Source organism: Trachemys scripta, chromosome 1 (assembly GCF_013100865.1).
Source record: "Trachemys scripta elegans isolate TJP31775 chromosome 1, CAS_Tse_1.0, whole genome shotgun sequence".
In the NCBI taxonomy this organism is placed as follows: domain Eukaryota; kingdom Metazoa; phylum Chordata; order Testudines; family Emydidae; genus Trachemys; species Trachemys scripta.
In genome coordinates, this window is record NC_048298.1 from 98,337,101 (window position 1) to 98,357,858 (window position 20,758).

General features: G+C 43.8%; 1 protein-coding gene across 1 annotated transcript in view; it reads left to right on the forward strand.

Annotated features, from left to right (window-relative positions):
• Positions 1-2,986: 2,986 nt before the first annotated feature.
• PAH (phenylalanine hydroxylase) overlaps positions 2,987-20,758 on the forward strand; it is a 57,213-nt gene continuing 39,441 nt past the window's right edge. Inside the window, exons 1-2 of the mRNA XM_034778710.1 lie at positions 2,987-3,116; positions 12,902-13,009. Of these exons, the coding sequence (XP_034634601.1) occupies positions 3,096-3,116; positions 12,902-13,009 (129 nt within the window). The 5' untranslated portion in view covers positions 2,987-3,095. The remainder of the gene's footprint in view (positions 3,117-12,901; positions 13,010-20,758) is intronic.

The following is a 20,758-nucleotide window of genomic DNA, read 5'->3' on the forward strand; positions in this document are numbered from 1 at the left end:
GTAGCATTGTGAGAGGCAAAAAGGTACGTTGACAGAGAAATACTCAGACACTGCTTTTGCAGAGGGCTTATCTTGGGACTGAAACTTGATTCAGATACATGATAGGTATTTCTTCAGTGTTTACTTAGTTTAAAGACTTGGTTTGGCTTGTTCCATCACCTAGTTACTGTAGCAGAGGATGGGACATGCATGATGTAACAGTCTTAAGATACACTAAATCGCCAAGGAGTTTCCAAGTAAAGGCAGACAGATTATTTGTGGTGGGGAATTAGGAGAGTTTGAACATTTTGGAGGGGAGTCAGCTAAGGAAAGGGGTGGAGTAGTTCTGTGAAGGGTGTCAGGAATTCAGCTGAGGGCCCTTCTCAGAGAACAGCAGGAAGATAGTGGTGTTACATCTCCAAGAAAGGGACTTAGTTTTCTTGGAAGATATTTTAATTTATCTTAATGGAACTTTTCAGAATTTTTTTTTGCCACTAGGGGAATCTTTCTCTCCTTCTCACTGATTCTTCAAACTGTCTGGGATGTATTGAATAGGCAAGGAAAGGGGGAGACTCTTGGAGATTTTGACAGATATATCCCATGTCCTGCAAGTTGGAGTGATTCCTGGGTAAATTCCTGCCTCCACAAAGGCACTAGGAGGGATCTTTATCCCAAGATAAGGGGGGAGTCTGAAATCCACTACTGTCAAGGGGACCCTCCCCCTTGATACCTATTACCTGTTTTCTCCTATAAATTGTTTTTTGCGACCATACCACCTTTGAAGGTCCGGCTGACTTAGCAGACAGATAGATCCAGAGGGCTGGTGGCAACAGGCTGATGATACTAATATTATGATTTATATTATGGTAGGTACTAAAGGCCCCAAAGGACACAGAGGCCACTTTATACTAGGCAATAATAATAATTAATAAGTAATAAATAATAAATAATATCTAGTTTTTACATAGAGAGAGTTTTTACTTTTCATCAGTTGATCTCAAAGTGTTTTACAAGGGAGGTCAGTATTATTTTCACCACATGGTATATATACATATACAGTATCTCTGTTTCAAAGAGCTTAGGGTATACATATACAAAATAGACAAAGAGTGGGAGGGGATACAAAAGTAATTACAAAGATTCTGAATGAATGATTTTTAGCCTTACTAGTGCTGTATGGGTAGAATAAGAGGAAGGCCTAAGAAAGAAGGAAAGATAGGATAAGAGAATAAAAGTAGGACAAGACTGAAGGCATACAGGAACACAAAAGAGAAGGAAAGGGACAGGACAAAAGAAGGCAAAGAATCATAGGTGGCTGGTGAAAATATTCTATTTTGGGGCCGAGTCTGCCCCTCACTCACCCTACACTGGTGGGTTGTGTCCCATGGACCAGGACTGACTCCCTGCTCGGGCCCGTTGGCTCTCAAGGCCTCAGAAGATGCGTGCATCCACGCACAGTCAGAGACTTTCCTCCTTGACACTCCCCCTTCCTGCCTCTGACACCACTGGAGGTGGTTCCTCAGCATACCCTCTTCTCGGGGACCCCTTCTTCTCCCAAACCCCTCAGGATCTTCCCCTTCCCCAGGATTCCCCATCTTCTCCCCACAATCCCCCCAAGATCTTTCCCCTTCCAAGGGACTCCCTTCCCCTAATCTCCTCAGGATCCTTCCTCCCCTGGTACTCTCCTTTCTCCAAATCACCTCAGGATCTCCCCCAACGCCCAGGATTCCCCTTTTCTTCCCTAACAATCCCTTAAGCATTCCCCCTTCAATGGGATTCTCCTCCCCCCCCCAATCCCTTCAGGATCTTCTCTCTTCCATGGGAATCCCCTTCCCCACAATCTCCTCATGATCCATCCTCCTTTGGGACTCCCTTTCTCTCCCCCACAATCCCCTTAGGATACCCGCTCTGCCAAGACTCCTCCTTTCCCTCCACAATCACCTCAGGATCCCTCCTCCCCATGACTTCCTCTTCTCCCCCAACACTCCCCTCAGGATCCCCCGGGATACCTCTTTTCCCCATCATCTCAGGATTTCCCTTGTGCCTGTGCTGACCACAGCTGTGGTGGTATCACATGGTGAGAGGGGCACTCTATTCAACCCTGATCCTGCAGGTTGCTGCCCATTGGTAGAGTCCCACTGTCTTCACTGAGGCTCTTTTTGGGTGCAGGGGCATGTAACAAATTTCAGAATCAGGGCCTCAGATCATTTAGGTATATAGGTCAAAATCAGCGTAATGAAAATGCACCTGAATATTGCTCCTGTTTTCTTGTATAGGGCCCTGGCTCTGCAGCATTCCCTCATCCCCCATTCTCATTCTTTCCCAGCTTGGTCCTGTGCTGTTCTATGCAGATCCCATTACCAATCACAGCCCTCCTCCATGATTCTCTTGTCATATTGATCCATCTCACATAGTCTCTTCTCAGTACTGCAACACCCTCGCACCCTGATACTCCTGTGCCCTTCTTGTCAGCTTTCACAGTTCTCTTCCTATATCCTCTCTTTGTGGCCTTTCTCTATGTTCAGGGTATCTCCCTAGACACACTTGCTTACTAAAGTAGATCCAACTGTAAACAGAAAATGCTGTAAATCCCATGTAATGTCAAACAGTGTCTAATGCTCACACAAGCCAGGGATCATTAATGTATGGATCAGAAACTGCTTAAGAAAAGATGAAGCCCTTTGCACAACTAAAATGAACATAGCATACAATATTAACCAAAAGGAAGGGATTTTAATTCAAACCATGCCATCTGTCCATGTTGGTCACAGATAGATACCATATGCTAGAGTGACTAACAAGACACTCCTGGAGAGGCTTGAATTCTGCTGCTCTCTCTGCACACATATGAATTGTTTGAGACTCTGGTGCCAGAATTCGGCAGGGGGTGGAGAGGGGCGTGTAGGGACGACGCCCCCTCTAACCACACACAGCTGGAGAAGGGGGGGGGAGCGTGAGGAGGGGTTGGACCTGCCTTTCATGCTAAACTTTAAATACCTTTGCACCGCACAGATCTGTAAAACCTAGTAAGGTCAGAAGGCTTTCTCTACAGAGAGAAGAGTGCATTGCAGCCTGAGTATTACTAGCTTTAAAGCCTGGACACAGAGGTTTGCAAAATGAATGGAGATCCTTTTCAGGTAAGTAGTGTGGTATAGGCAGGTGTATCTCGTCTGGCAGGTGAAATGATGCTGCTCTTTGGGGAGGATGGATGGCTTTTGCTCCTCTGATTTTGTACTGTGTTTGTGAGACATGGCATATTATTATTCACTTATGGTATGTGAGGAAACAAGGCTACTGTATCAGTAGTTGTGGTGCCCAGTCTGCTCTCTTTTGGACAGTGAATGCCCTTTTCTGCTGTAAATTATATTTATATGTGTGCAGTAGTAACAAAAATCAAACAGTAAAACAGAGATGAAGGAGAGCCATTATAGCAACATCATAAGACCACCGCCAATGTATTTATGTATATATGGCAAATAGAATAAGAAAAGAAGTGACCAGAAAGAAACTGGAGATCTAAAAACATGTGTTAGAAGAAGACAGGGCCTATTATGATAGCCAATTTCTTTACTGGTTTTGAGGGATTATTTTATTAAATTCTGGGTTTTTATTGTCTCTTGCTACTTTTTGTAAAGCTCTGATTGTTGCAGCTATTTTGAATCCGTTGCTTCCAAAAGTAGATGACAATCGGCTGAAGCACATGCCATTAAGCTGTGGGCAATATTTTTACTGTAGGGACAAGTGAGAGAAGTAGTCCATGATCAGTGATATAGGTACATTATTTGGGCCAAATTCTGTACTCATTTGCCCTAGTGCAACTGTATCAAGATCAGAGTGGAACTGCAAAGAAAATGAAAAGGTGCAGCAATTTAAAAACGGAAATTCACAGAAGATCAAGGCAGGGTACAATTTTCAATAGTACTCAAGTGACTTAAAAGTCTAACTCCCATTTTTTTTTCAAAAGTGCTTGAGGAGCAGAAGTGTGTGTCTACACTGCAATTAAACACTCCTGGCTAGCAGGGCCGGCTCCAGGTACCAGCTGAGAAAGCTTGTGCTTGGGGCGGCAGATTGTTGGAGGCGGCATTCTGCCCAATCCTAGGGCGGCACGGCCACTTTTTTTGTTGTTCTTGTTCCGCTCTGGCCACCCTGTAGGGGGTGGCGGCGCGGAGAACCAGAGCGCCCTGCAGGGCAGTCCTCTTCCTTCCCTCCTCACCAACCGGAGCGGAGCCCTTGCGGCAGGCGGCAGGAGGCGGCGCAGCGGGAGGGGCCGCATGGCAGCGCCCCTGCTGTAGCCCTGGCTGCCCCCTTCTCTCTCTCTCTCTCTCTCTCTCCCACCTGCTTCCCACCCTCCCTCCCCCCCGCGCCGGTCCCCCTGCACCTGTGCTCCAGCCGCGCCGCAGGTTTGGTTTTTTTTTGCTTGGGGTGGCCAAAAAGCCAGAGCCGGCCCTGCTGGCCAGCCTGTGCCAACTGACTTGGGCTGGCAGGGCTGTAAAATTGCAATGTAAACATTTGGGCTCTGGCTGGAGTCTAGGCTCTGGGAACCTCTCCCTTTGTGGGGTCTTAGAGCTCATGCTGCAGCCTGAATTCAAATATCTGCACTGCACATTTACAGCCCCACGAGCCCAAGTCATCTGAGTCAGGCCAGCTGCGGGTGTTTAGTTGCAGTGTTGACAAACCTAAGTCTCCTTGAAAGTCAATGGGATTTAGGCTCATGAGTGCCTGAGTCACTTCTGAAAATGAAACTTAGACTCCTAAGTCACTTAGGTATGTTTGGAAAAATTGAACTTGTGTCATGTTTTGAAGTAGGAATATATTTCCATTTATGAATATTCCAACTCTGGAGTTTAGTAACGTTGGGTGAAATCCTGGCCCCAGTGAAGTCAAAGGCAAAACTTCAATTGTGTTCCATAGGGCTGGGATTTTATTCTTCTTTCTTAATTTAATGAACTCTAAAATGTCTGATAATGAATGGCAGATTTCAAAATGAGTCATATTTTTCCTCCGAGATGTGCATTGTGGATCTCCAAATTTTGGAACATCATGTGTACCTGGGTAAATTCCTGCCTCCGCAAAGCATTCAACCTATTGGTATTACACTTTCTTGCAAAATACGTGGGTCCAAACAACAACATGCTGTCTGCATTAGGGGTGGTGGCTTGGTCCAAAATAGTATTTAAGCCAACCATCTTGTTTTTATTTTACTGTCTTAAAAGGACAGAATGGGGAGAAAATTGCTGAACTTAATTTATTCTAGAGCTCTTTTGGATTGTCCTTAGTCTCCACAGATGCAAATTAATTAGGACTGGTTACCTGGGGAGGGGGGGTGTTGTGGTGTGTGTGTTTTTTACACAGGTAACAATAATTTAAGGCTCCAAATGCAAAATCTTCTCCTCAGGACCATCCAGTGGATTTGTGGCATGCTCTTAAGGACTTGATCTCATAAGCCCATGAGGCATATAGACAGTCATTTGTGACAGGTTTAATATAATTCAACTATTATTCATATTAATTAAAGGAAAACAAAGTTGCTGTGCTTAGCTATCTGAGAATTCAAAAGATAGGAAATACTCTTCAACATGAATAAACTGTGCAAAGTATAAGAAAACGAAGTGCTCATACTTACATTAATACACACATTAATATATTTTTAGGAGCATCTTTCCTAATAGGACCCAGTGGTGAGAGAGCAATATGGAACATAATTGTTTCACACTTACACCTAGAATGAGGAACAAGCTTTCTAGTTTTCAATCTTTCAGACACTTAAGAATGTGCTTAACTTTATGTATGTGAATGGTTCCACTGAGTTCAGTTAGAGGACTCATGTGCATAGAGTTAAGCATGTGCCAAAGTGGGCAACAAAATGGCAGATGAAAATCAGTGTTGATAAATGAAAATCAATAAACATTGGAAAACACAATCCCAACCATACATACAAAATGATGGGGATCTAAATTAGCTGTTACCACTCAAGAAAGATCTTGGAGTCATTGTGGATAGTTTTTCTGAAAACATCCACTCAATGTGCAGTGGCAGTCAAAAAAAAGCTAACAGAATGTTAGGAACCATGAGGAAAGGGATCGATAATAAGACAGAAAATATCATATTGCCACTCTATAAATTCATGGTATGCCCACATCTTGAAAACTATATACAAATCTGGTCTCCCCATATCAAAAAAAGATATATTAGAATTGGAAAAGGTACACAGAAGGGCAACAAAAATCATTAAGGGTATGGAACAGCTTCCCTATGAGGAGAGATTAAAAAGACTGGAACATTCTGGGTTGGGTGGGTCTCCCTCTCTTTTTGATTTTAAAAACAAACCAAAACTTCAAAAGGTCTCCTTTTCTTCTGAGAGCAGAATGGGAAAACTTTTGAAATCACTAAAGGTTCCATGAAACAGGAAAACAGTTTCCCACCCAGCTGTAATGAGGTTAGACTGAGGGCAGGGGCATAGGCGCCAACTTTCCCCAGCGCCGGTGGGTGCTCGCACCCCCTGGCCCCACCCCAACTCCACCCTTTCCCTGCCCCTGCCCCTATTGGACTCCTTCCCCAAATCCCCACCCTGGCCCCACCTCCTCCCCAAGTGCGCCGCATTTCCCCTCCTCTCCCCTCCCTCCCAGAGCTTGCCATGCAAATCAGCTGTTTCGCAGCACAAGCACAGGGAGCCGGGGAGGGGGGGGGGGAAAGTGGGCATGCAGTGCGCCCAGGGGAGGAGGCAGAGCGGAGGCAGAGGTGAGCTGGGATGGGGAGCACCAATTTTTCCTCGTGGGTGCTCCATCCCCGGAGCACCCACGGAGTCGGCGCCTATGGGCGGGGGGGTCTGGCTGGGGTGCAGGGGTGTGTGTGTGTGTGTGTGAGAGATGTAAAAGGGTAGGAAGGCTCAGAAAGGAGGAGAGAAGCCTTGGCTAGAAGTGGAGCACCCAGCAGCTTCAATTTACTCTTGTTCCAAGGCTTCACTTTTCTGGTTCCCCACCACTTCTTCCTGAGCCAGGGAGCTCTGCCAGTCTCTGGCCTCGCTAGTGAGGCCTTTCCCACAGGTCTCCTCCTGGCCTGGTCTCTAGACTCGCAACTTGTTCCTCCAGGTTAAGGGAGTCCACAGCTGACCTTCCAGGGCTGAGTTGTGATTGAAGCAGGCTTTTCCAACCCACCAGAATCCAGGCCCTGGAAACAGCTACCCATCAGAATTTACTATTCGTAGCAGCTTCTGGTACTACACTCAGTTTTTGCTTCCACATCAGTATTAGTGACCTCCAAGCTTTCTCCCATAGGTACCTCCTTCTAACAGATGGGGACCTCCTCTGTCAGATTGAGCTACTCTTCTCTCTCTCTCTCTCTCCCCCCTACACTTAACTTTAGCTGCACCCCCATGCACCCATTTTGTGCCATGGGTAGTTCATGGGGTATCTGAAATATGGATATATGTAACAGGATTTTTAAAAATATAAGATATGGAATATATACACAAGTATATTACTTCATATGTCAGCATTAATTATAAACAAGCATACTTTTCTTTAAACAAGGGAACATAAGTTCATAGTTTGGGGCTAACTGCACTTCTGACCCCTCTCAATCTCCTTAAAGGCATCCTTTTTCGTTTTAGGCCTCTCGCTATTACCTCTCTATGGGTGGAGACCTCTTCCTCTTTCTCTAGGCTGGATGTGTAGACTTGCAGACCCCGCAATTCATTGTGATTATCTCAGCAGATCAGATCACAGGCCAACATCTGCACTTTGCCCTTCTCTGCACCTATTCCAGTCTGAATTCATCTCACTTGAACTTGGTTGACTAGAATTGTATATATTATTCCAGATGAGGTCTCACCAGTACCTTCTACAACAGCATTTTTTGAGTCTTCTCACATATGAACACTAAAATACAACTTCTATACATAGAGTATCATTTGTATTTTTAAGTGTGCAATTTCTTCAAAAGTGAAATATTTACCTTTACAAAATCTGGCTTCAGTAGGTATGGCTAACAAAGTAATTATCTGATTATTTCATTACATAACTCACTGTTTTTCTTCCATACTTTTGTTAGGGTGTCTTCTGTGGTTTCAACTATCTCCATCTTCCAGATACACTTATGCAAACTAATAGTTTATAACTTATACATAATGAAGAACTAACAGTCAACATTTGGCATTGCATACTTTGAGGATGAGTGCCCCACAGTTATGCCCATCCTGCTGTCTCTTGTGTAGAGGAACTTTTGTTGTCCAAACTTCCAGTTTCTTTATAGAGGAAGGATCTAAAATTCATAACACACATTAACTATCCAACCTCATATGTTGGTTTCATTACTGAGATGACTGGTAAAGATTTCAAAGCCTTGCCCCTTTTCTTAAATGAAGGGTTGTCCAAGAAATAACAAAATATTTAATGTTTAAAAAAAACTTTATTGATTTTTAGCAGAACAAAAAGTAAACTTTCCAGAATGAAAACCACCACTTAAATGGATCATATTAGAACTTTCTAGTGCATAAGAAGGGTTTCAAATAAGATAGAGAAGTGTCCTTAGTGAATATGTGGAAAGTAAGATCTATGCATAAGTGATGAAATTAAAAAAATATAGACCAAAATAACAGCTGAGAAAGGAACTTCTCATTGGAAAAATCAAAGGAAACTGAAGACAGAGTATCAGAGAGGTAGCCGTATTAGTCTGGATCTGTAAAAAGCAACAGCGAGTCTGTGGCACCTTTAAGACTAACAGATGTATTGGAGCATAAGCTTTCGTGGGTGAATGCCCACTTCATCAGATGCATGACGAAGTGGGCATTTACCCACGAAAGCTTATGCTCCAATACATCTGTTAGCCTTAAAGGTGCCACAGACTCTCTTGCTTTTGAAGACAGAGTGAATTTATCATACAGGGAAAAATTAAAACTTTAGAAATAAAAATTGAAAATTACAATAACAAAGTGCTATGCTAACACTGTGAGATGTGATAATTTGAGAGAAGTCCAATTCAGGCAATCAGAATAAAGAGAAGACAAATTTGAGAAATGCTATAAAGCTATTTACAGACATGTTGCACTTATGAAAACTGACAAGGAATTCTTTGAAACATTAAAAAAATATATGAAAATGATGAATGTTTGTGGGGTGTGAGTGTGTAAGTAAACTATTCCACTGAATCAAGTCTCCTAGAGCTCAAATCCTCAAGGGTCTGGGCTCTAGGCTACACTATGCCTTTAACACCATGCCTTTAACATCATGAGGAGGGGATGCTGATATTAGGTTGACCAGATAGCAAGTCTGAAAAATCGGGACAGGTGGTGGGGTGTAATAGGAGACTATATAAGAAAAAGCCCCGAATATCGGGACTGTCCCTATAAAATTGGGACATCTGGTCACCCTAGCTGATATGACCATCCAGAGAGGAACACAAGCCCCTCTGCCCTCCACATCCTACTTTGGCAACCACTGCAGGTGGCTCACCCTATTTCCAGCAACCTTTAACCCCTCACTCTCCCAGAGTTTTCCCCTTGCCTGCCACTGTCTGGCAACACAACTCCTCCTGCTTAAACCTTGGCTTATTCATCCTGTCCCCAGTGTTGCCTATCTGCTCCTCTTCCTCCACTCCTTCCATCCCCTTTACCCTCCTCTGTTTGTTTGGCTGCTGCACAAATTCTGCCCATCCTTCCTCCATCCAATTTGCCTCCTTTCCCTCCCTCCCGCTTCCACCCCGGTACCCTAGTTTTCAACAAGTAGCAAATTCTGAGGGCAGTTAAGGGCAAAATGAGCACAAGGGATTCAGAAGATGTCACTGCGATGCTCAAACTGCTGGAGCAGTGACGTGCTCCGGAACATCAAGGTAGCTAATTCTGCTGGGTTAGCCAATGTAGTTAATTTTGACACAATAGCTCCCTTGTAATTCTCTTCTGCAGGCTATCTCCCTTCTCTCTCTTGGAGTCACTTAACAGCTGGGTTCGATTAAGTTAAGACAGTAGCTACCTGATGACTGAGACTCCTCTGGCTAATCTACTGCTCCCTTGAATACCTGTTTCCTTAAAGGAGCCTGTCCAGTCTTCACTACCCCTAAAAGGCACAGCCTACCCTGGCCACAGTATACTCCTTCCCACAAGTTCATATACCACCAGTGTTACATAAACCACAGTTTGGGAACCCCTGGTCTATTGCAACATGTCTGAGGTATAAAGACCTGCACACTGCAAAACAATTTTACCAATTTCCAAGAGTAGAAAAGCCTCGGTTCCTAGTTTTTTTTTTTTTTTTTTTTAAAAGACTTGATTCAACACATTAAAGTTAAGGGCCAAAGGGAATTTATTAGGGTTTGAGTACACGGTTGAAGTCACATGATCTAAAACAATCAGTTTTTATAGCTACTGTGCAGGTTTTGCACCTCTGATTCTATACCATGCCAACTCACAACTTCCTCCTTTGTTCCTTCCTTCCTGTCCTCCTTCCTTAGACATATTAATCTGAGCCTATTACGGAGATCTGTACAGGGTTCTAAATATTATTTTAATTGCACTGTTGCCTGGATTTGAAAATGTTTTAGAACACAGCCTTTTAAAGTTAAATGCCCTCTCCACTTGCCTGATGTTTGTGTAATGGATTTGTTTTTTCCCAAGAAAAGCTGACTTGCATACAGAACATCAAACTCATCTGGTGCTAATATTTTAGAATTGTTTTCTCATTGTTAAAATTTTTCCTCATTAAATCGCGCAGAATATTGACATTTTTCTTACACAAGTGCTTCTTGTGTGAATGGCTTTCATTAGTCTGCTGCCATACTGTCTACTACTGCTGTTTCCCTCAGGCTTCACAAGCTAAGTAGAGTTGGAAGGGGTCAGTATTTGTATGAGAAGGCTCCAGAAAACACACATGTTGTGGGAAGTGGTGTTGATGATTCAATAGATGGCAATCTTTCCTTTACGCTGTAGTCTTTTAGCCTGTCTCTCTACACATGGTTTTTACCCACACCTCCCCAAACCATCCAGACCCAGACCCCTCAATCACATGCTTATTTGCGCTTTGATCCCATGCTCATTTGCGCAACTGGGGGGATGAGTTAAAGCTGGAACAGTTTGCCCTGGTACTGGTATTTTTCACATCCCATCCTAAACTATTACCTAATGTTGTTTGTTTGCTATGAAACAGCTGCTGGTTTACCCCCTAATGCTGTGGTGAAGTGACCTCTCTATATCCTTTACTTACCATGGAATAGTGTTGTAATCTAAAGTTAGTTAATGATTGTAAGGTGTTTTGAAAGCCTCATCTGAAAGGTGCTATATTATTTGTATTACTGTAGCACCTAGCAGCCCCAGTCCTGGACCAGGACCCCACTGTGCTGGGCACCATACAAACACAGAACAAAAAGACAGTCCCTGCTCCAAATAGCTTACAATCTATACCACCCCTTCGCCCTCTGGAGACTCCCCATACTGGGAGAATCCTCTTTGTGCCATTTGAGCATTCCAAAGGGAGCGGCAGAAAATGTTCCCTCAGCCTCTGGTGATCAGTGCACAGTCTAACACAAGTACAAAAGCTGGTCTGGAGAAGTAACAATATTTTATTTTTAAAATGAACATTGTTCTGTGTATCACTGCACCAGAAAATATTGTACCTCATGAGGCCTTCCCTTTTGACTTCAGGGGCAGTGTTGGAGGCCCAAGGAAAGCCAGATTCCCTTGCTGAACCAAAGGCTGCAGACTCTGTCTTTGCTATTAGCAAGGCCTCTATCCTGGCATTGTTTTTCTCTTACACCGAACTCTCATTGATTTTTAGTAGAAGCTCTGCATGAGGAAAGATCTCTGGAGATGACCCCGAAAATACAGCTCTGAAGAATATCTTAGAGAGAGAAATGGAAGGGATGGTCTAGTGAATCAGGTGCTAGTCTGAGACTCCTGGGTTTATTTCCCTGCTCAGTCACAGGCTTCTTGTGTGTGCCCTTGAGCATGTCACTTAGTGTCAGATTTTTCCAAAGGCATTTAGGCACCTAAAGATACAGATAGGCACTTGGTTAGGTGCTTTCAAAAATCTCACTAAGTTAAGTGCTGAACTCCTATTTGATTTAAATACCTTTGAGGGTCTGGGCCTCTGTGCTTCAATTTCACCCCTGTAAAATCAGGATAATATTACTTTCCTACTTCAGAGGCATTTTGTGAGGACAAATACATTAAAGATTGTGAGGTGCAATCTCCCCATGGTAATGGGGGCAAGGCACACCTTAGCTAGTGCATAGCAGAAATTGTGCTTAATTGTTTGAGGAAGAAAACTTAATATGTTATGAATGAATATAAATGAAAGCACATCTTACCATCTGTCACTATTCATTCAGCCTTTCATTGACTTTTTACATTTGCTGCACCATGTCTTTAATTTTGGTACCCACCCTGGGTGAAAGTCATCTCTGAAGTGCTATTTTGAGGGTATAAGTGGTGCCTAGTCCTTGTGATGGCTCTATGCTCTGCATGTATATGTGTGTATGTAGTTCTGCTGAATCCAAAGGGGATGATTTAATGAAAGGAAAATCTAAAAGAAAGTCTTTTCACAATATATAAGAAAAAGAACGTTAAATCCTCAAGTGTGCATGAAGTGAGCTTGGTGTGTCTGAAAGGTGAAGTGGGACATTGTTGGGGACTTAATGACACCAATCGTGGTACTTCCTTGAAGGGGTGGCTCATCCTCAGCATATATCAGAGTAGCCACAATGCTGTTCTAATTTACACGAGCAGAAGCAGCTCCCTATGCTAACCCGGGATGGGAAGAGTACACTTTGGCTCTGCCATGGCACACCCCCTATGCTGGGGTAATGCTCAGATGTCTATTTAAGGCAGCAGTAAGTCCACTTTGAGTCGCTGGAGGAGGGCAAAGAGGACTTACTGCAGAGCAGAATAGGGCTCTACCTGTATAATTGAATTTAAAAGAGTTTGTTTATCTTTCAGGAGACTATGTACATTGAAGAAAACTCATATAAAAATGATATGATCTCTTTGATTTTCTCGCTGAAAGAAAAGGTTGGGGCGTTGGCTAAAGTTCTGCGCATATTTGAGGTAAATATTTTGCTTTTCTCTGTCTTTAAAATGTCAGGACTTTCAATGCTACCCCCTGTTTTCACATGATCCTGACTTAAGGGCTGGGGGCTGTTTCTTTTCTGGGCTCAAATTTTCCTTGTTTAGTTTCAGCTGAGAGATGACTTTTTTAAAAAAAAAAGACCCTCAAAACCAACTCTTCAATCATTTTTTAACTTGTGCAAGGGTTAAAAAAAAATCTGCTCCCCCCCCCCCCATTCTTAGAAAACGATTTAGCAAACAAAATATGTACCCTAGAAGTGGTTGCATTTGACGTGCCTGTGGATGTCTCCCTATATTTCATATCTATGAATGTATAGAGATTATAATAGGGCCTGATTCTTCACTTCCTTGCACCCTGTGTAGTCACTGAGTGCAGACTCTGTGTAAAATGTTATCGGATCAGAATGGCAGCATTTTACATCCACTTTGCACAGGTGTTTAGAGCTACACAAGATGTGAGGCAGTTGAGAATTGGGCCCAGGATATGTAAAAGCACTTTGGGATCCTGTGAGAAGAAAGGAGCTGCATTGCTGTTAAAACGTCATCCACACACATTTCCCCAAATGTCATGGACAATGTTTAAAAAAGCCCATGGAATTCGTGACACCTTTGACAGCCTTAGTTGTGACACAAGGGCTGTGGACATAATCCCAAGCAAATCCACTGGTTTCTTTGGTTTTTAGAACTTGAAACAATTGTTTCATATTATTCAAGTAATTGTTTAGGCAGATTACTGTAATGAACTGCAGACTACATATTTTCTATTAGAAAATTGAATTGACTGGTAAATGAAAGGGTACTGTAGTGGCATAGTACAAATGGAAACAAAACATGTCCCAAGACATCTTCAATTCATTAAGTGAAAGGGGCGTACATAGCTACAGAGCTAGTGTCAGTCTGTGGTTAGCAGTATGGCCCTTTGACGGTATTTCCACTTCTTAGGGACATGCACGTCTGAGGGGTTGTTTACACATACGGTTAACTCCATGTGTGGACATTCTCACAGAGATACAGTGACTCTGCACTGCTCCCAGGTGCCCATCTCAGCACACTTTGCCATGCTCCTGTTGATCCCTTCCATATCCCCGTCCTGTGGTAAGAATGGTAACAAGAGAATGATCAGCATGATCTTATATGAGGAAAGACTTGAGTCTGGAAGGGGGTGATGCTATAATCTGCACTCTTCCCTCTGACCCCTCTCCCCTTCCCACCAAGGCCATGACCATTGAATACCAGAGAGACACAGTCTGGACAGAGGGGATTTGACAATGTCCGAGATGGGGGACATGATGACATTTACACTCAGCCTACCCAGCCCCCACTTTCAATTGGAAAACCTGCTCCTTTGGCTGAACTCCATTCTTTTCACCCCTTTCACCGGATGAAACAGAGGGATGAAAATGGCTTTGGTATTCAGGTTAGAAATGGCTCTGTTGGTCACATCTGTTTGACTCAATTGAGGGTGTACAGGGGACATATTTTCTTACTGGGGAGCCTGTCTGCAGGCACCATGTCTGGCCTGGTGGTGGTCCCTGGGCCCTTCTCAATGGAGACTGCACATAGAAGAAATCTATGGATTTCTGGTTGTCTATGGGCATGTTTAAGCCTCATTAATCTGTTCAAAACTATGCCACATTTGTGCATGAAATAGGGCGGGGGGAAGCCAACACAAAGGCTACAAAATATGGTTCAAATGAAATTGTTCCGTCGAACAGAGTCTGCATTCTATGAGTCTGTTGCCTACTAAAGCCAAGCCCAGCCCCCCACAGAGTTCTTCATATTGTGGTTCGAGGACCAGTGTGACGCATTTGGAGCGGCTCTGTAATAATTTGACGACTACTGTGTGTTGGCCTGGCTGTTAGCATGTTTTCTGTGTGGCTATAGTGGGTTAAATCAACAGGAGAGAGAGTGTGTGTGGGGGGGGGGGAGGGAGGGGAGGAGGGGAACAAACAGGAAAGAAAAGGATAACTCCCAAGAGTTTGTGGAAAGTGATAGCTTTGACATTGACCCTTATCTATTAGCTCTGGTGATTTTTGTCTCCTCTTCAGCCAACCTACAAAACCAGTTTGGACCAGGACAGGAAAAGGCCAACTGTCACAAGCTGATTAGCCCCTTTGAGAGGGAGCAGGGTTCAGTGCATCTCTGATTACCTGCTGGGCTTAAGGGAAGGCACCTGGGGGCTGTAATACTTTGGTCTAATTTTGGTTGTTGCGATTAGTGCATGGGTGCTGGTGGCTGTGATATACAGAAGGTCAGGCTAGATGATGTGGTGGTCCCTTCTGGCCTTAAATTTTGTTTCACCTGGACCTTATAAAGGGAAAGACACCAGCAAGGAAAGGGCTGCCTGCTGACCCCTTCAGGCATAACATTAAAGAGACTGATTGGGGAGAAAAGGAAGAGCGTGAACCTGGCAAGAGGTAGCCAGATTCCTGAGCTTGAGAAGCTTGTCTCCAGGCGAGTCCTGAGAAGCATCTGGGGACAGGTGGCAGGATGTATAATATTAAGAAATGTGTTTTTTAATCATAAGAAGTCATAGAATTGTAGGGCTAGAAGGGGCCTGGAGAGATCATCTAGTCCCTTTCTCCTGCACTGAGACAGGATGAAATAAACCTAGACCCCATTCCTGACAGGTGTTCCTTCTAACCTGTTCTTAACCTCCAATGGTGGGGATTGCACAACCTCCCTTGATAACCTCCCTTGTTCCAGTACTTATCTGTTCTTCTACAGTTTTTCTTAATAGCTGACCTAAATCTTCCTTGCTGCAGATTAAGCAAATTATTTCTTGGCCTGCTTTCATTGGACATGGAGAACTGATCACCATCCTCTTTATAACAGCCTATAGCATGTAGGAAGACTGTTATCAGATCCCTGCTCAAGACAAATAAAACTGGACACGTGGAAACCTTTCCTCATAGGTCAGGTTTTCTCAACCTTTTATCGTTTCTGTTGCTTTCCTCTGGATTCTCGCCAATTTGTTCACATTTCGTAAACTGTGGTGCCCAGAGCTGGACACAGTAGTCCAGCTGAGGCCTCACCAGTGTTGTGTGGAGCAGAAGAACTACCTCCTGTGGTCTACCCATGACATACCTGTTGATATACACCAGAATATTAACCTATTTTGCAACTACTTCACATTGTTGGCTCATGTTCCATGTGTGATCCATTATAACCCCCAGATCCTTTTCTGCAGTACAACTAGCTAGACAGTTATTTCCCACTTTGTAGTTTGTGCATTTGATTTCCCCCCCCCACGCAAGTGCAATAATTTACACTTGTCTTTACTGAATTTCATCTTGTTGATTTCTCCAATTCTCCAGTTTATCCAGGTTACTTTGGAGACTAATTCTGTCCTCTGAAGTGCTTGCAAACCCTCCCAGTTGATGTCATCCACAAATTGTATGAGTATACTCTCCACTCCATTATCCAAGTCTTTAATGAAAATATTGACAAGTACTGGACCGAGGACAGATCACTGTAGGACCCAACTAGGTATGTCCTCCCAGTTTGACAGCAAACCATTAATAATTACTCTTTGATTATGGTTTTTCAACCAGTTGGGCACCCACTTTACCATAATTTCATCCAGACCACAGGTCCCTCATTTAGAGAAGAGCTTGTTCCAGGGAGAGGGAGCAGTCAGCAGGCATCTGGGGAAAGGTGGCATGGAACATAATATGCTGAGACAAGACATTTGTCTCCAAAAGGAGAGTCTGGAGAGAGCTCACCTGGCCACAAAGTTGGTGGGGGAAGTGGGATATTTAAGCATTGACCAATATGGCTTAAAACAGTTCAAGGAAGAAGCGCTCAGGAATGGGTGAACTGGAAGAATTTTAAGGCGAGAGAGCTATTTTTGCTGAACATAAGTTTAGAATAGGGTAAACTTTTCTGTTTTGGGGGGGGAATGAATATGTGAGATTGTATTAATAAATAAGGCTGGCTTGGGCACAAACACAGGTAAGCCTGTTGTAATTCTTATATGGAGTCTGTAGTGCCCTGGCCACCACCTGCCTCTACTTCCCCTTCATCAGGGCCTTTAAGAATTCACAAAGTTGCTAGTCACTTTCTCAGCCCCAAATTCTTTAATTCACTCTCCACCAAGTTGGCAACAAAGCTTGTCAAAAACAGAACAAAGTCCAGAACAATCATCCATTCCAGAGCCACACAATCTCCTCTTAGGCTTCCGTAGCTTACTGGCAGGCTTCCTACCTCTGGTAGTCTCAAATACTTCTCTCAGTCACACTCTTCCCTTGCAGCTTCCTGCTGCCTTTTATATTTTAACAACCTGATTTCTCTCTGGGTCATTCATCTTGTAATCAGGGCTGGCTTGGCCCCAGGCTTTCTAGCCCACAGGCCAAGCCACCCTGTTATAGAGTCCCTAATCGGGGGTAGGAAGGGACACTGCAGAGCCACACTTTGTCAGAAGGATGAATGGCAGGGCAGGCATGTCCTATTATAGCCATAAACACAGGATATCAAAAGATCTTTGGCATGTTTAAAAAGAAACATTGCTTCAAGAGAGGGGAAAATTGTTTGGGGGAACCAGACTGCAACCCAGGCACCTGCTGGAGGTGTCAGAGGAATTAGGCCTGCCTAGGTTACTGGCAGGGGGTGGTAAAGCCATTAGGTAACACCAGCATTAGTGTAGATGATAGTTTTAAAATCTATTTTCTCAAAGCTTCATTCCTACAGTTAAACAAATGAGACTTTGGTTTTAAGAAGGTGGCTTAGCCACTGTATACGGCACTGGTCAGACTCCTGAAGGGAAGACCTGCAGAGGCTGATCCTATTCAAACCTACTTGGTAAGCATGGTTGATACACAGGGTACTGAAGCCCAGAGCCCAGTCTAGGAATGGGAATATTGCAGAATTTCACCCCAGGGGAGGAAAGGGCATGAGGCCTGACACCTGAGGGGATGTTCTCAGAGCAACCCGAAAGGGGCTAGAGGTGCAGCTAGCCCTGCAACTGTGACACCAAGTTTAAGGGAATCTCAATGTGCTTTGGGGGTGCACTGTATTTATTGTATACAAAGAGCCCTCAAGGTCATGTCTGTGACTGAGGGACTGTCCATAGGTGCTGTTGTGTAATTCTGTGCTTTGAAACTGAGCTCTTGTTTTAGTACAATTCCCACTTGTTTCCAGAAGTGCACTGCACCCCTCCTATTGATAGGAATTGGTGTTTTATCTGCTAGAATGTTACCACCAGAGTTGAATCATTTCTATGGTAACTGCTTTGATGTGTTTGACTGCTTTAAATTCAAACCACGATTGGGTAGATCTGTTTTTGTCTTATGTTTATTCCTGATTTATATTCTTTCAATCAGTTTTCAGAGTCAAGTCTGTGACCCTGAGAAGTGCAATCAGCTGACATGGATAACCATTCTGGTCCACACCAAAGGATGGGGTGCATGGGCAGGGTGACCATGTATCCCTTTAAACTAGGAATCTTTCGGTTTTTAGCAACAGGCGTCGAGCCACGTTTTTAGAAGTGCTCAGCACGCACAACTGGGACCAGATTTTCCAAGAGTTCGCTCCCATTTAGGCAGCAAAATAAATGGGCACATTTTCAGAAGACCTCAAGACATGGAGTGCAAGTGGGATGCTGAGCTCTCTTGAATATCTAGCTCTAGTGTTTTGTCCCATGCTTTGTAAGTTGTGGGACAAAACGTCAGGGCCAGATGGAACACTAGAATGGTGCCCTGAAGGAGTCATCAACCAGCTGAGCTGATGAACCAGGCAGCGGGCTGGCTGAGTGCATGTGTTCCTCAAGCATCATTTAGGACCCAGCCCCACCACTGTTTGCTACCCAGCTCTACGTCCACCCCCCAGAAGGCTTCCCAGTGAGCCCCCCAACCCATCCTCCCCTGCAGGGTGAGCCAAATCCTCATGGAGTCAGAGGCTCATTCTTAAACTGAGCTGTGACTCCAGCTCCACCGTTATAAGCAAGTGGTTACAAACCTATCCTGAGCCAGATTCGATGTATCCACCATCCCTACCCCAGAGGTGAGTACCAGACCATGGCAGTCCATTTGGGGGATGAAAGGAAGCCTGTTTCCCTGTCCTTATTTACTACAGTCCAAATCTAGTCTCCATTAAAGTAAAAGGGAGTATTTCCCTTAACTTCAATAAGCAGTGGATTGGTGATGAGATTATGCCTGTAAGAACTGTTATTCGCCAGAATGTTTGTGGAAAGAGAAGTGCTGCAAATGTGCATGCAAATCTTCTTCAGGAACTGATATGGCTTCCATTAGTGTAACATCAGAGCAGTTCACAATCTTTAATGTCCTCACAACACTGCTGTATTTTCCAGAAGGGGAAAGGAACTGAGGCACAGAAAGAGAGATTAAGTGACTTTTTCAAGATCACACAGGAAATCTCTGGCAGAGAACAGAGTCCAGACTTCCTGTGTCCTAGGCTAGCATCCTAACCACTGGACCATTCCTCTTCTGTGACACCCATGTGTCTGTTCTCAAGTACTCATGTCTCTCTCTCTTGGAAGTTGGGATCTGAAAGCTGTTTGTGGGTTTGGGAGTCAACCAGTCAGGTAGCAGAAGTAGTACCTTGTGACTAAGGTGACCAATCACATACCATCAATAGCAGCTGATTCTGCCAGCCTTAGTCATGGTGAATAAGTATTCATCCTGTTTTACTGATCTTAATGGGATTATGTGCAAAGCAAGGTACTGCCCATTGTAAGTAAGGGTGGCAGAATCTGCTTTTATGCTGTAAAGAAACACGTAGGATGTCACTAGTGGCTTTGACCACAGGAATGATTTTACAGTATGGTAGACCAAAAAAAAATCCCTGTGCAGAAAACCATGGATGGATTAAACACTGGCCATGTGAGGTAAGGAAAATCCTGCCCAGAGCCAGATGGATTAAAACACTTACCAGTAAAACAATTAAAAATAATAATAATAATAAATGCTGACAGACCTGGTCATCGGCAGGTTTGAACCTGGGTCTCTGGAATTTAGTGCATGAGCTAAAAGCCATATGCCTGTTAGCTAAGGCTGTAGGGAAGACTCATTAATTGCTTTCTCTCTCTCTGTGGTCTCGATGCCACTAGCTGGGACGGAACACCACATCCAGGAGGTGTGTGGGTTACAATATGATGCAAATTGTTACCTCGCTTTCAAATAGGAATCACTCTGATTTTGTTGCATAATGTTCTTTTCAAATAGCAGAACTTTGCCCTAAGGGCCAGGCTCCGATAGCCTTGCTTGCGCAGTGCAGCACCTTTGATTTACATGGCTGTACTCCTGCAGTAAGTTGTTACATCATGTGAGTAAAGATACTTGAACCTGGCCCAGAAGTAAATGGTAACATTGAGTCAGACCCTTTGCCTTCTGAGCCAACAAAAATGACTGTGGTAATTTTTTTTTTTTTTTCTGTTTAGGGAGCTGACTTTGTGTTCAACAAATAATGACCACTTTGAAGTTTATCTCTTTGACCATCATGAATGTATTGGGCTTTTGCTGAATTTTGGATTGTTTCCAAAACAAGAGGAAAAGCATACAGGTTACGCAGGCACAGGCATGTTTTGCAAAGCAATTTGTCCCTAGAATTTAACTCAGTACATTAGTGGGATAAATAAGACCTCTCCCCCTTCAGTGCACACACAACTCCCTATGTATACCTATTTCCACTACAACATGCACCAGCTATAAACCCTTCCTTTGCTGCCCTGATTTGGACACTGCGGAGGGGTCATCTCATAGCTTTTAACTT